Source organism: Cucurbita moschata, unplaced genomic scaffold (assembly GCF_002738365.1).
Source record: "Cucurbita moschata cultivar Rifu unplaced genomic scaffold, Cmos_1.0 Cmo_Scf00022, whole genome shotgun sequence".
NCBI classification, from domain to species: domain Eukaryota; kingdom Viridiplantae; phylum Streptophyta; class Magnoliopsida; order Cucurbitales; family Cucurbitaceae; genus Cucurbita; species Cucurbita moschata.
The window spans coordinates 3,378,241-3,393,087 of record NW_019268538.1 but is presented as its reverse complement, the minus strand read 5'-3'; the positions used below and the strand labels follow the sequence as shown (position 1 = coordinate 3,393,087).

Genomic DNA, 14,847 nt, shown 5'->3' with positions numbered 1-14,847 from the left:
TGGATCACACATGCTCCCTCTGTCCTTCAAATTATATATATATATATTGGTAGAAAGGGAACCCACGTGGAAAAGGGTTCAGGAATAATATAAATTTATATTATTTTAGTTAGTTATATGAAATGAATTTCTAAATTATAATATTTTTCTCAGTTTTGAATGTGAAATTGTACATAAGTGTGACAGGGATCTTCAAATCGATCATATAATTCAGATATTTCACGAAGATTCAATGTCTATTTTATTATTATTTTTTCAATATTTTATGTGGTTTATATTTAGGACGTTGTCCAGAGTTTTTTTTTTTTTTTTTTTTTTTCTTTTTTAAGTCATATATTAAGTGTTGTTGCCAACGAGATCAAACGGTAAAATTTATTTGAAGAAGAAGGGCAAAAGAAATAAAATATCGATAAATAGATAAACGTAACTCGTGAACTTTCAGAAACCAACCATAAATTGTTAATTGTATAGTTCAACCCTTCTCTATGTACCTAAATTTTGTCATTTTGTCTAAGTTAAAAAGTTTATTTATATTTTAAGAGTTATCTTTTGAATTATTTAATTTTTTATAAATAAATCCCTTTCTAAAATTTAAAATTTAGTAAATACGACTAATTAAAAAGAATTATAATATAAATGAATAAACTGAGGAACTCAACTCTAATCAATATGTATTTTTTTGTTTAGACGTCAGAGGTCTGAGTCTAAATCCTCTGAACTTCCATACTATCGAGCTAAAAAAAATAATATTAAAGAAAGTCTAATAAAAAATAATAATCAAATGGTTCGTGGAAGGAAGGTGTATATGAAACTACTTAGAGACATTAAAAGCTCTCTCGCCCTAGAGTGAATTAATATGACATATCGAGGTCAAAACACGTGGAACAATAAAATTAATGACACGTATAAAATCGAAATAGACTAGCAATAAAATAAAAAATTAAAAAAAAAAAGAAAGGAGAAAGTAGTGAAGGGAAATACTATAAGATAAAAGACGATGTATGAAAGTGACATAAGAAAGTGGTAATTAAAGGGTTTTAAGTATGATTAAGAAGTGGGGTTTAGTACCCTTTTTCAAGGGATTCTTAGCCATTACTATATGCTGATTCATCCTTATTCCCCAATGTTGTGTCAGTTTCCAATATTTAAATTCAAAATTTTAAAATTAAATAATGAGTCAATAACCAATTGCCAACCCCACCTTTCTGCCATTGGTTTCATTTTTTCTTTATATAAATGGTTATGATGTTGTTTTCTTTCTTTTTTTTTTTAGTTAAAAAAATTTATAATCTAATTTTGTAAATGTTTATCCAAATTCAACCATCTTTAAATAATATTTTAAAACTTTAAAACTAAACATTGTAGCACTCACCAATATTTTTATTTGAAAAAATAAAAAGGAAAAAGCTTTTGTTGGGCTGCGCTGCAATGAGAGCATGGTCCAATGGGCCATGTGATCTCATTATCTCGGACAAGGAATTTAAAAGGCCTTAGGCCCATGGGCCTACATTATTTGTGGCCCATACACAAGAGGTTGTTCTAGATGTGGCATGATATGATTCGAGGAAAAATAAATCTAAAAAAAAAAAGAGATAACACGGAGTTATTATATTTACCTCTATTATAAAATAAAATAAAAAAAAGTAGGGTAAATATGCAGCTCCCTAGTAATTGTTATATAAATATCCATAAGAAATTAAATTGATTATATTCCCTCAAATCTCTAAAATTAATGAAGGGTAAAATTTAATGAAGTTAATAGATTCTACAATGGAATAATATTAATGGAAGTTTTTAAATTAAAAAAAAAAAAAGAGAATGAAAAAATTAAATGAGTTTAGAGATAAAAAAGGACAAAGTTTGGAGGATGTGGGAAGACAAAATATTTAATGCACCAATTTATTACACCAAAAAGTGGACCTTAAATGTCTCTAGAAGCGGTGCTACATTGATTAGACTTCCCTTTTATATATTTTTATTTTTATAAGAGACAAAATTTGGTAATATATTCATATTATAAATTAAATTAATTAATTGATTAAACTTTCAATTTTCCCCAAATTTAATGAAACTAAAAAACATTGTATTAGTTGAGATGACTCGCATACTTACAAGTCTTGTTTCTCTACCAAACCACAGACTTTTTTTTTCTCTCTCCCTAAAAATTAAATTAAATTGCAACTTGCACAATAAAAAAAAGGATTAAAATAAATTAAATAATTATTATGGTTTTTTTTTTTTTTTTTAATATTGAGAATATTACTCCCATGTGCATGAATAAAAGCATACGCGCTTCTAGTCTATTTTATAACTAATTTTTGGGCCAATTTTCACATGGTTCCTTTTTATTAATTTAAATGCATGGAATTTTTATTTTTGGTTTTCAAAATTATGGCCTTTAAAAAGAAAATTATTTAAACCTAACAAAACAATACGTATAAATAGAAAAAAAAAAATTACACGTTTTAGGAGATTAGTTATTCAAATCTCTTATTTTAATATAATATGGAATAATTATTAAATGCAGATTGTTTTTTTTTTTTTTGCTTTCCATTTTGGTACTTTGTTAATCCTAAATTAATATGATTTGAGAAATTTTAATTAGTTATGTGAAATAATTAAATGGTTGAAAAAAAAATGTAAAATGTTTAATTCCCATTGAAATATAAAATAAAAAATAAAGAAAAGGTGAGGTGAATTTTGACGAAGACTCGAACGGTAGCCGCCGCTGCCATCAACTTTTTCAGTTTCGCTGTTTTTTTTTTTCTTCTAGATTTTGAATGTTTCGAATTTTCATATTATCGCGATATTTTGAAGAGAAACACGGTCGAACAAGACCCACAAATAGCAAGACGCTGTCGCCGTTCATGATTGATGGAAGGAGTGATGACCTGGACCGTAAATCTCAAAATAGCAACAATAATATTGACAAAATTAAGGTTGAATTAATAAAAATAACCAAACTCTCCAAGTTTCTAAATAATATTAATAAACTCTAAAGAAAAAAAAAATTAACAAATACTTGTACAATGAAAAAATATGATTAAATTTTAAACATTTTTATTAATACTTTTCAATTAAAAAAAATTAAAAACTACTCTTACTATAATATAAAAAAAAAATCTAGAAAAGTTTAAAGGTAGAATTAATATCCTTTGACATTTTAGGGATAAATTTTTTATACCATCCATAGATGAGTAACACAATCTATGGATATTTTATAAATTATCTTTGTTTTTTTAATGTTATTTTTTGAAAGTTTATTATTATTTTTAAAAATTCTAAAAATTTAAAAGGTGTTCATGAAAATTTTGAGAATTTAAAGAGTATTTTTCAAATCTATTTTAAAAGTTGAAATATATTATTAAACTTTGAGAATTTTTTAAATTAATTTTTTTTAGAGGAAGTAGAAAATTCAACATATTTATATTAATTTAACACATAAAATTGTAGTGAATTTGGGAGTGGGGCCATGTTTTTAACTAACCCGTGCGAACTGCCCATGAAAAAAGCGTCCGTGGAGCGTGGTTGGTCTCTTCCATGATTGTCCACGTAAGAAAATTTTTCAAAAAAAAAAAATAATAATAATAAATAAAAAGTTCAGAATTTGGAGAAAATAAATAATTAGAGAATCAAACAATTTCCAAAAAAACAAAATGATTACCAATGAAATCTATTTTTTTTAAAGAATATTAAATAGAATAAAAAACCTAAGACAAAGCTTAATGTTTACGTGCAAAATTAAGTTTTAAAATTTATTAAATATTTTTTAAAATTTTCAAAATAGACCAAAGGAATTTGTTTTTCTGTTTTTTTTTTATATTATTTCTTAAACTCATGGATTATTTTTTATTTATAATTTTTTTAATAAAAAAACAAAATGGGTCTTTATTATTTTTACTTTTATATATTTAAACTTGAATTGAAAAAAAAAAAAAACTTTATTTAATGGGTGAAGTTTCATGAAAATAATAATTTAGTTTATATTTATATATAACAGGAGAAAAAAAATAAAATTATTATTTAAATTTAAAAAACCGCTCAATAAAATCGATATCTATTCCCCATTAGGGTTTGATTTGAAATCATTGGCACTTCAATAAAAAAAGAAAATAATAATAATAATTAAAATCAGAAAAATCCTAAATCCACAAAGTTTAAGCGCTAAAAAATGAAAGGAAACGGAACATTCTCTGTTCCCATCTATCTGTCACTCTTTCTTCTACCCATTTCTTTACTCTCCCTTTTCTCTTCATTTCCTCATTTCTTCATTTCTTCCCTTCTGGGCTCTCCCCTTTTTGTATTCCCATTTCTGGGTTTTCCATCAATCTCTTTATTTTCTTCATCTGCTTCTCCATTGGGAACTTTTGAAAATTGAAGCCATGGATTAACTGCCCATCTCATTTAATTTCCCCCCTTTGCTCTCTGTACCTGTACCACTACCAGCCCCCACTGAACTGGAGTTATTGCTTCTTCTTCCTCTCTTCATACAACCCCAAATCTTCTACTCTGTTGGGCTTTCCTTTTTCACCGATTCTATCCTGAATGTGAACTGCCCCTTTAACTTGATTTTCTTGTGGGAACTGAGACAACAAGATGGAGTCCTTTGCTTCTGTTGTTCTGCTTCTCTCTTTGATTTTGGGGGTTTTCTTTTGGAGTTGTGATTCTTTTTCTTCTAATGAAGGTATGCTTTCTTAGATCTTGTTTCTTTTTTATGTTATTTTTAATGAACTCGGTCCTTTGTTTCCTCAAGAAACTGGTAATTTTGGAGACATTTGTAGTACAATCTCTTGTTTCTGTTGTTCTGGCAAGATTTGGCAATGTTTTAGATATTCTGAAGTGGGCTCTCTTGTTCCCACCATTCTTGTTTCCCTAAATGTTTTGGATGAGAAACTTCGTTTTCCTTCTCATTCACAGTAACTTTTGGAGTTGGGTAGAATTATCTCAAGGTAAATTTGGATTTGGGTTTAGGCTTAATGTTCCAGATCTTTTAAGCAATTCTATGAATGTTTCAAACTTGTAGTTTGAATGAATCTGCTCTGACTGAGAATTTCTTTGTTGGGTTTGTTTAGTCTCGGCTCTCATGGCCTTCAAGTTAGAAATATTTGAAGATCCATTTCAAATCCTCTCCAACTGGAACAGCCCCTATGCAGATCCTTGCTTATGGTCTGGCATTTCATGTTCTCCCACTCGGGACCATGTCATAAAGATGTAAGACATGCTTCTTCTCGACCAATTTGTCTATGAAACATCACAGGCTTTTCATTTGGAATCCTTCTTTTACAGTAACATTTCACACGCATCCATAAAAGGGTTTCTTCCACGAGATTTGGGTCAACTCAGCTACTTGGAAGAACTGTAAGTCATTTTCCACCTCCACTGAAAAATCTGATTGTTTTGAAGCTTTTTATTTTCATGTCAATCATTGTCATGCTATGTTATATGATGGGGTGTAGAATTTTGCATGGGAATAAGCTGGTTGGTACAGTGCCCAAGGAGTTGGGCTACTTGAAGAACCTTAGAGTGTTGGACATAGGGATGAATCAACTCACAGGTCCAATTCCTCCAGAGTTTGGGAATTTAACCAAAGTTATGAAAATGTAAGGCAAATTCTCTTCCTCAGAGTCTTACATAAATGGTATTCTTTTTTGTTGATTCCTTTGCTGTGATGGCAGAAACCTCCAGTCTAATGGGTTGACTGGTAAGCTGCCTTCTGAACTTGGAAATTTGAGATACCTTGAAGAACTAAGGGTGGATAGAAATAAGCTGGAAGGAACTGTTGCTGCTGCTTTTGGCCATTTAAATCATACTGGAATGTGAGTGGAAATTGTTGCATTCAGTTCTCTCAAGGACTTGTTTTTAGCCCTTCTCTCCCAAATTCCCGGAAGTTTGTCTTATGTTCTACTAATGTTTTAGGTATGTGTCAAACATGAACTTGAATGGATTCTGTGGCTCATCTCAGCTAAGAGTTGCTGACTTTTCATACAACTTCTTTGTTGGGAGAATACCCAAGTGTTTCGGGTATCTTCCAAGGTACGTGCTCGGTCTTTTTTTGTTCTACGTTGATAGTTCAGTTCCTTCTCTAATCTACTCCCTGCAGGTCAAGTTTCCAAAGGAATTGCCTTCAAAACAATAGCCCGAAGCAGCGTCCTTCATCGCAATGTGGTACGTGACATTCCTTGTAATTTCGTAGTTGCTTGATACTGAAGGGAAAATGAGCATCTGGTTCTTAATGCTTGAGAACTTTGAGAAGGGAAAACTTATGCTTTCTAGCATCTTATGTAACTAGTTCTGATTGAAATCCTTATATTGTTTCTTAACAACCAGTCAAGACCAAGAGCCATCCAGGTAGCAACAGGCGGAGCCCTCACCAAGCGACATCGAAACCTATCTGGCTTTTGGCCCTTGAGATAGTAACAGGAACTTTGGTGGGTTCTCTCTTCCTGGTTGTTGTTCTCACTGCAGTTCAGAAATTCAATCGAAAATCATCCATCGTATTGCCCTGGAAGAAAATTGGAAGTAGAAAGTACTACTCTCCAGTATATATAGGTTTGTATCCCTCGTCTTTTCCTTATCATAGTGCCTAGAAACAAAAGTGAATGTAGGAAGTACTGTGCTTTATAATCATATGATGCGCATCTGTGGATTAACGCGTTATTCGTCGATTCAGAATTTTTTTCTTCGGTTTCTTGTGCAGATCCTGAGATTTTGAAGGATGTAACGAGATTTAGTCGACAAGAGCTTGAGCTAGCTTGTGAAGACTTCAGCAACATAATTGGTTCATCTCCAGACAGTTTGGTATACAAGGGCACGATGAAAACTGGATCCGAGATCGCGGTTATCTCGATGAGCATGAAAGAAGAGCAATGGACAGGATACCTTGAACTCTATTTTCAGACAGAGGTATTGTTTTGATTTATCAATGACAAGGTTAGTTGATGATTTTCGAGTTGAGGTTTCATCGGAAATAATGATTTAGGTGGCAGATTTGGCTCGAATCAACCACGAGAATACAGGAAGATTACTGGGATATTGCAGAGAGAGTAGTCCATTTACAAGGATGATAGTTTTTGAGTATGCATCAAATGGCACATTATATGAGCATCTACATTGTAAGCTAGCATTTTCTTGTCCCAAATTTTCATGGTTCTTTTCATATGTTCGTGTTATTTACCGTCGTCGATGACTGCAGTTGGAGAAGCCTGTCAGTTGTCTTGGACGAGACGAATGAAGATTATTTTAGGCATCGCTCGTGGACTTAAGTATCTTCATACAGAACTCCAACCTCCGTTCACCATCTCTGAGTTGAATTCCAATGCTGTATATCTTACAGATGATTTTTTCCCTAAGGTAAATCTCTAAGTCAATCTTTACATTTTTCTGTCTAGAACTGAAAGATTAACATGGAGACGTAAAAGGTAATCGAATTGAGCGTTTGGTACTTGAGTTTGTTTAGTATGTTGACACGAAAGTTCTATTGAATCAGTTGATAGACTTTGAAAGTTGGAAGACGATTCTTTCACGATCGGAAAAGAACTCGGGTACTATTGGCAGCCAAGGTGCAATCTGTATTCTTCCGAACTCGCTAGAAGCACGACATCTGGATGTGCAGGGTAACATCTATGCTTTTGGCGTTCTTCTACTCGAAATAATCAGCGGGCGACCCCTGTACTGCAAGGACAAAGGGAACTTGGTAGATTGGGTAAGAAATCATGTGTGTATTATACAACATTTGAAAATGACCCCTTGGAACTAACTGAAAGCCTTTGTGATGTAGGCCAAGGACTATATCGAAATGCCAGAAGTGATGTCTTACATTGTCGATCCCGAGCTGAAGCATTTTAGATACGAAGACCTCGAGGTAGTATGTGAGGTGGTGAGCCGCTGCATCCATCAGCAGCCCACGAAACCTCTATCGATGAAGGAACTCTGCAGCATGTTAGAAACAAGAATTGACACCTCCGTTGCCATTGAGTTCAAGGCATCTGCTTTGGCATGGGCGGAGTTTGCCCTCTCATAGAAGTGAAGGGTGGTACATATACAGTTTGATATACACAAAAGTTGTAGCACTCCCTTTCCCCTTCTAAATTCCTTGTAAATATTCAATCCTAGGTCAGGCTGTATAACTTCTAGAATCATAAAGTACGCCAATATCAATCTTTGATCAGTGTCATTTAATCATAGATCAACAATGAAGTTTTAACAAATTTGTTCTCTGCCGTTTCTGTTTTCCTTGCGCTTAACATACCTCAGCTTTCCATCGTTTGAACGTTTCTACCTTAATTGCAGATGTCTAAGAGGAAATAAATAAAATCAGTCCGGACAGGTATTTTGATGAAAATTCAGGGCAAAATTGCACTCATTGTAAGCTCTTTAATTTGAATACATTAACTATACTCAATCACATAAGATATTCATCAAAATTGGAAACTCTGAAAGCAGCATTGAAAATCAAATGCATGAACAATAGTCTATTTATGATGAGACCGAGAGTAATGGTTATCGTTTGGATTTCTCTTCCCGCTAAAAACTGCCAAAGCTTGCCTTACGGGAGGCTGCAAAGGAGCTCTCTTATCAGTGTTATGATGGCTGAAGAAATCATCCACGGCAAAGAAATCGTCTCCCTGAGAATGAAAAATGGAGATTACAAGGTCATGAAGGTGAGTTGAAAACTTCACGAATTCCGATCATAAATAAACCAAAACAACAGACTGGTTAAAGATAAATGTGAGGCAACTTGGATTGGAAATAACCTGTTTATTGACTTTCTTCTTGGTCTTGGGATGAAGAAACTTCTGCGGTAGTTGATCTTCACGTAAAACAAGATTCTTGGTGATGGCATCCCTTCCACCTTGGGGTAGAGGAAGTGAAAACTGTACATAAAAGGAAAAGGCACATTTGAAAATGAAATTAATTATTCTTCTGATGGACAATACAATCAGAGAAACTACCTTTGTGCCACGCAGAGTAATCCTTGGCTTACGGGAAGCTAACACAACTCCGTTCTCGCCAACTGTAACAGCTACCTTGCGCAAAGTTCCACCGTTTCCACACTTGGGACAAAAGATCTTTCCAATTTCAGCTGTGACATTGTAGCAGGCGTGACATTTCAAAATCCACCTGAACGACACATCATGAAGATTTGAGGACATAATTCATCACTACATTGCATGGCTTCATCTCAAACTACTCAATCAACATTACAAGGAAATTTATACTGACTCGGACCAGAAAGTTGGCTAGAGCTATAAAATGAACACAACCAAACCACCGACTGGAAAGAAGGTTGTCAAAAAGGTGAATCATTTAGTTGCGACTTTTGGATGATCGAATTTGATTATAAAAACGATTCGTAATTGGTGAGTTAACAAACTTTTAAAGATCACATAATAGCAAATCACCACTAAATATACATACCTATGCAGTTGGCGGATCTGCATTCCTCCTGGAGCCAACAAACGTAAACCCATTTGCAAAAGGACATTCTGCATTGCAAAGTCACCAGTTACACAAGCTACGCTTGATTCAGACAAGGATCTCAGCATCCAACTCTGATCACTGCTAATATCATCTATATTTGATGTGTCTACACTTTCATTAGTCTGACTCGAGTATTCTAAATGTTCCATCTCATCCTTCGCTGTATCGTTGATACCCTCAGCAGCTACAATATTCTCCACCTCACTTATGTCCAATTCTTCTTTTTTCGAAGCGTCAAGCCCTTCCATGTGAAAAGCATTTAATGAATCTTCTTCCAATCTCATCTGATTCAAAATTTCAGAGAGGTTTTCATTGTTGTTTGTCCCTTCTGCTATCTGACAGTCATTCCCATTTCCGGTAATTGGTTCCGAGATTTGATCCTGTGATTGACCTGATCTGTTATTTTCCACTAGGACATCACCATCTGTGGTTTCAACATCTTGCTGACTGTCCTTTTCAGCTAAGGCCTCATAATATTCACGCCGGGCTTTCCTCCTAAGATATCTTCTCTGAGTACTTCGACTGACAGCAGGTGTCCAATCACCCTCATTGTCATCATATTGTCCCTGAGATGCATCAATTCCATCAGCCACCATTTTCTTCCCTTCGATATTAATTTCCTTTTTCTTTGGAGGATATCTCCTTGATCTTCTTGAACCACTCTCAGTTTCATCTGGATGCTCAGAGTTATGCTCATCCTTGTGCTCTAATGAAAGATCTTCGGATTGGCCATCTGAAGGGACTATGTTCAGGTTTAAATCCTGCAAAGGAAGGATCTTTGATGTGGTATCAAGCGGAGCATCAGCATCTTGCTCTAATGCTTCCCACTCTTCCAGATTAGGAACGTTAGAGCCCCACCCAGGCAAGTCTTTCTCAGGTAACCTCTTTGTATTAACCATGTGGACAGGGGGAGGACACTCACGGAGATGTTTGGTCCCATGGATCTGAGTCTCCAACGTGTAAGTGAGGGCAATAAGTTTAATATCAACATCTGAAAGGGTCTGTAAGTCACCAGTTGCCCTTGCAAACTTGATTACTGTAAGATTCAACAGAAAATACATAAGAAAGGTAGAAAAAAGGAATGCACACTGATATAGTGGTATCGCTAAATCATTGTTATTTCAAAAAGGCTTTCACTTCGGAAACACGACTCTAAAAAAACCATCCCAAACTCACTCTAACAGAAGTTCCGCTTAAACCTTACATCAGAGCGGTCCTTAGAAACAACAACCGTTTAAACTTCAAACTAACAACACAATTAACGCGTAGAAACAGACAGGGACCATAATTCAACAGTCTACCTTTATTGAGAGCTTCGGGGGAGGGATCCATGGATTCGAGAGTGAAGGGGACGAAGGCGAGTCTGTGGCGAGAGACGGGATCGCGAACCTCATCCAAAACCTCAGGAACGGAAACAAATTTGTCCGCGCAGGTGGAGAGCTTTTCTCCCCCTTGAATGATGGCGTTGGCATCAACAACAGCAACAGCAACGCCTTGACTGGACTTGCAGCTGTCGGCGAATACTTGGACGGTGGAGGTAGGAGTCTGATGCTGAGGCTTCGGAGCAGGTTGAGATTTGACGACATTGCTCCAGCATGAAGCCGGATAAGGGCTCTCCATGGCTGCAAGAAGTAGAGGGAGAACGAACGCGAAAGCTTGAAAACAGGGGATTGGGGCTTAATACTGACTGAAACCCTAAAACCCTAAAAGAAAAATTGGATCAGTCTCCAATTACGTGGCGAAGGTTTAAACGTCGTCGTATTGAACTTAATATGCAAAGGCAAACTAGGCGAATATTTTTTTATATTATACAAAATAATTCCCGATAATTCACGTTATTTTGGTTGAAATATTGCTCGGGTTAAAGCGTATTATTTAATTAAAAAATAAAAATCTTAAATTTATTATCTTCTTTCAAAATTTTAAATATTTTATAACAAAATTTTTCTTAACATTTTTAAAGTAAACAAACTTAATTTTTAAAAATAAAAATAAAACAAATGCCAAACAATTCTTAACAATGTAAGTATTAATCATAAATTTACAAAAATGGGATGTATTATTATAAATTTTTCATAAATTATTTATAAAAGCATTATTAAACTTTTAACTGTGACCCATCCAACTTTAAAAATTATTTAATAAATTGGGTTCATAATTAACGTTCATAATTTTTTTTAGTTCAACGTCTGATATCTTGAATTGAAGACATATATTTTAGAAATATAGAAACAATTAGAGTAAAAGTATTGGCGCAAATTGATTTCTTCATGGAATTGAAGTCATTTTAAGTTCATATTGTTGCAAGTCAAACTTCAAATTCCATCACAGAACCAATCTATCAAAGAAAACAACAGTGTAAACATAAAACAGCTGCAGCCTGCAGGATGAAACTAGACAATGTATACTTCAGATCATCAAGCAAGGATCAATATGAATTCCATGGATGAGAATCAAGCTTCATTTTTCATATGAATTCCATAGCATGCCAAGGTCAACGTTACCTCCTGAAAGTATAATGCCAATGCGGTTGCAGTCCTTCCATGAAGGGTTTTGCTTGAAACTGTCGGAGAGAACAGCAGCAAGGCCTATTGCTCCACTAGGTTCCACAACAACTTTCAGTATTTCAAGACAAAGTCTCATTGCTTCGACTATCTCCGAGTCCTCTACAGTTATTATATCGTCCACCAAATCTCGTACTATCGGCCTGATCAGAAAATTAGGAATCGAAGTTATCTAGTGGGAAATGAAATCAATAGAAAGGGAAGAGATCTTTTTGAGTTTTTAACCAATCAAGCAAAGTTGAATCATAGGTCTTGCATTTACGTTGTTGAGCATGTTTGGAAATGATTTTGAATTGACCAAAACCAGGTAGACTCAGCTTGAGTAGAGTTGGACGCACTTACAAGAGTCACATATGTCAATCATAGACTCAGCTTTCTTTGCTCAGAGTTACCTAAATCTAATCCAAGAGTCAAACATTTCCTAAGGTTAAAGAAAATTTTAATAACACAAAAGTTATATTACCAGGTAAGGTCACCGAGAAAAGCTCGAAGACCATCGGCTACGGTGTTGGTCTCGGCCAATATTACTATCTCACCAGCTGCTTTTGACAAGGCTGCATCATTAGCTCCCTTAGGTTCTGCTGCAAAAATCCGGATGGCAGGATTGATGGCTTTTGCAGCCACAGAAATTCCAGATATCAAACCACCACCTACATTTTCATGGTGAGGGGTTTCAGAAGGATACAAGTCCAATGGGACTATCAACTAAGAGACTGCATGAAATAAACGATGAAAGGGATAAGAAGTTCCGATCAAACAGACCACTTATGGGGACGATTAAAGTGTCCAATTGTGGGACTTGTTCTAGAAGCTCCAACGAGATAGTACCTTGCCCGCTGCAAGAACAATTCAACATGTCATAACTCATCCATTTCAGTAGTGTAAAACCAAGTTCCTTTGATGAACACTAATGTTGTTACCAAAAAAATGGATCCGAAGTCAACCAACACAATTCATTGAGAGTAAGAGTAAACATAGATTCTGTTTATTTAACTTCATCAGCTTTCTGATATCACAAAATTCATTGCGAGTTGAAAGAAAAAAAATGCAAATGTTAAATTATCACTAAAGCGAAGAGTTTAACAAGTTTTCATAAACATAACATTCTTTGTTCATTTTTTAGAACTCGAGCCAAGAACACAGTAGTACAACCTATACAACAGACTATGTTCAAGCAGGGCTGTAGCTTTCTCAGTTCATTCTTTTAACACTCTTTTGCGTGTAGGATAAGATATTAATCGAACAAAATGAAACAATATTTTACCTTATTATGCGTCCATCATTATATGGATGTATAAGTAACGCACCAGTTTCTTGCATAACCTTCGAGGCGACCATCTCTCTCGACTGTATTGTGGCTTTGCTCCGAATAACCTGACCACCATAACGTATCACATTTTCAACTTTACATTTTGGAGCATTTTCTGGTATAACTATATATGCAGGGATCCCTCGCAGTTTTGCAGCCAAAGACAAAGCTGCAGCATGGTTGCCACTAATTTCAGAGACCATTATCAGTTGAATATTCTCAAAAAACTTCAAACAAGTATATTGTTTTGTCCAGAGCAAACCTGCTGTGTGTCACAACCCCTTTAGCAGCTTGTTCATCATCAAGTGAATAAATAGCATTGCAGGCACCTCTGAATTTAAAGGTTCCACTAAACAGCCATTTGAGATAGCAACACATGTTAGATTTCCACTGGAAACCATGGATTTTCATTTCTAAGAACAAAGTTCTTCCAAACTTATTTGAATGTTTGTGATATTTATTTCAAACAAATAAATAACAAAGACTACCACCATTTGAATCAGAACACTTATAATCTTTCATTTCACCATTGGTTAAGCTACTCACCCCTTCTGGAAACATTCACATTTGAAGAAAAGCTGTTTTCCTGAAGCAGCATTAATACTCTCAGAGGTCAAAACTGGGGTTTGATGGGCGAAAGGTTGGATTCTTATCCTGGCCTCCTGTATGGAGGAAAGATCAGCAGCATACTCTTTCTTCTCGTTTGGACTCTCCACGTTCATTTTACCAGCAAGAATCAGCACAGGGGAAAGAAATTCTGCAACAAGCTCCAATCCTGAGAGCTAAATCAAGACAATTCTCAGTTAATGACGTTTCATTCCATGAATATTTGAACCAGATTGTGCACACCTTAACTATTCGATAAATTACAAACTCATAAAACAAACAAGAGTTTACATAAACTGAAGTGAATCTCGTTAATCAACACAGTTCCAACGCACAGCTACACAAAACTAATCGGTAATCTTCAACCGAACAAACCAAATTGAAGAATGCTGAATTTGAATATCCAAATTTGGAATCCATTTCTTCTTACAAAAAACAAACAGAAATCAATTATAAAACGCATCCCATTTCAGTTCAATCTGGGAATAAGTCCATACGAAATTACCGGGCACTGTTTACATCAAAATTCAGTAATTAGCGCAAGAAATTAAGAAAACATAAATCCAGAAGAGTTAGACGAACTTACTATACTTTTTAGCGCTGACAAAGGATTGCGTTTCTTACGATAGACACCAAACAGTTTATCTGCAGCGTTGAAAATGTGGTTGCTTTTTCTCGCTACCTCCGTCCCGGCTCCCTTCCCCTTTCCTCCCCGAGCCAAGCTCGCTCAAACGCTGCCGTTTCGAGAGATACGCTTGTTGAATAGTATATGCCTTTTTAATAAAGTCGTAATTAATTGTCCAGCTGGATTTTTATTAAGTCATTGGTTTTTTAAAATTAAGATTGTTTACTTGGACGATTAAGAAAATTACAAGTTATTATTGTTTT

The 14,847-nt window shown here is 34.8% G+C and overlaps 3 protein-coding genes across 5 annotated transcripts; 1 reads left to right on the top strand and 2 right to left on the bottom strand.

The window, feature by feature from the left end:
- The first annotated feature begins 4,203 nt into the window (after nucleotides 1-4,203).
- On the top strand, nucleotides 4,204-8,220 carry LOC111459242 (probable LRR receptor-like serine/threonine-protein kinase At1g63430). Its single transcript, XM_023102043.1, has 13 exons — nucleotides 4,204-4,684; nucleotides 5,073-5,211; nucleotides 5,287-5,358; nucleotides 5,457-5,600; nucleotides 5,676-5,816; nucleotides 5,917-6,033; nucleotides 6,101-6,165; nucleotides 6,328-6,549; nucleotides 6,698-6,903; nucleotides 6,980-7,112; nucleotides 7,193-7,350; nucleotides 7,487-7,702; nucleotides 7,778-8,220. Exons 1-13 carry the CDS (start codon nucleotides 4,597-4,599, stop codon nucleotides 8,018-8,020), a joined length of 1,944 nt encoding a protein of 647 aa, XP_022957811.1. The 5' UTR covers nucleotides 4,204-4,596; the 3' UTR covers nucleotides 8,021-8,220.
- A 109-nt stretch (nucleotides 8,221-8,329) lies between these two features.
- On the bottom strand, nucleotides 8,330-11,176 carry LOC111459243 (RNA-binding protein NOB1-like). The gene is made up of 5 exons (XM_023102044.1): nucleotides 10,782-11,176; nucleotides 9,418-10,516; nucleotides 8,952-9,120; nucleotides 8,754-8,873; nucleotides 8,330-8,624 (listed from the first exon to the last, which is right to left on the bottom strand). Exons 1-5 carry the CDS (start codon nucleotides 11,098-11,100, stop codon nucleotides 8,472-8,474), a joined length of 1,860 nt encoding a protein of 619 aa, XP_022957812.1. The 5' UTR covers nucleotides 11,101-11,176; the 3' UTR covers nucleotides 8,330-8,471.
- Nucleotides 11,177-11,715: 539 nt separating this feature from the next.
- LOC111459245 (serine racemase) lies at nucleotides 11,716-14,705 on the bottom strand. Of its 3 annotated transcripts, none has more exons than XM_023102046.1 (7): nucleotides 14,546-14,705; nucleotides 13,900-14,128; nucleotides 13,616-13,702; nucleotides 13,309-13,539; nucleotides 12,807-12,880; nucleotides 12,508-12,694; nucleotides 11,716-12,187 (listed from the first exon to the last, which is right to left on the bottom strand). In XM_023102046.1, the coding sequence occupies exons 2-7, from the start codon at nucleotides 14,073-14,075 to the stop codon at nucleotides 11,941-11,943; spliced, it is 1,002 nt and encodes a 333-aa protein (XP_022957814.1). In that variant the 5' UTR covers nucleotides 14,076-14,128; nucleotides 14,546-14,705; the 3' UTR covers nucleotides 11,716-11,940. The 3 variants fall into 3 exon arrangements, with proteins under 3 accessions (XP_022957814.1, XP_022957815.1, XP_022957816.1); XM_023102047.1 differs by having other exon boundaries at nucleotides 13,900-14,135; nucleotides 14,546-14,701; XM_023102048.1 differs by lacking the exon at nucleotides 14,546-14,705 and adding an exon at nucleotides 14,203-14,213.
- Nucleotides 14,706-14,847: the final 142 nt, after the last annotated feature.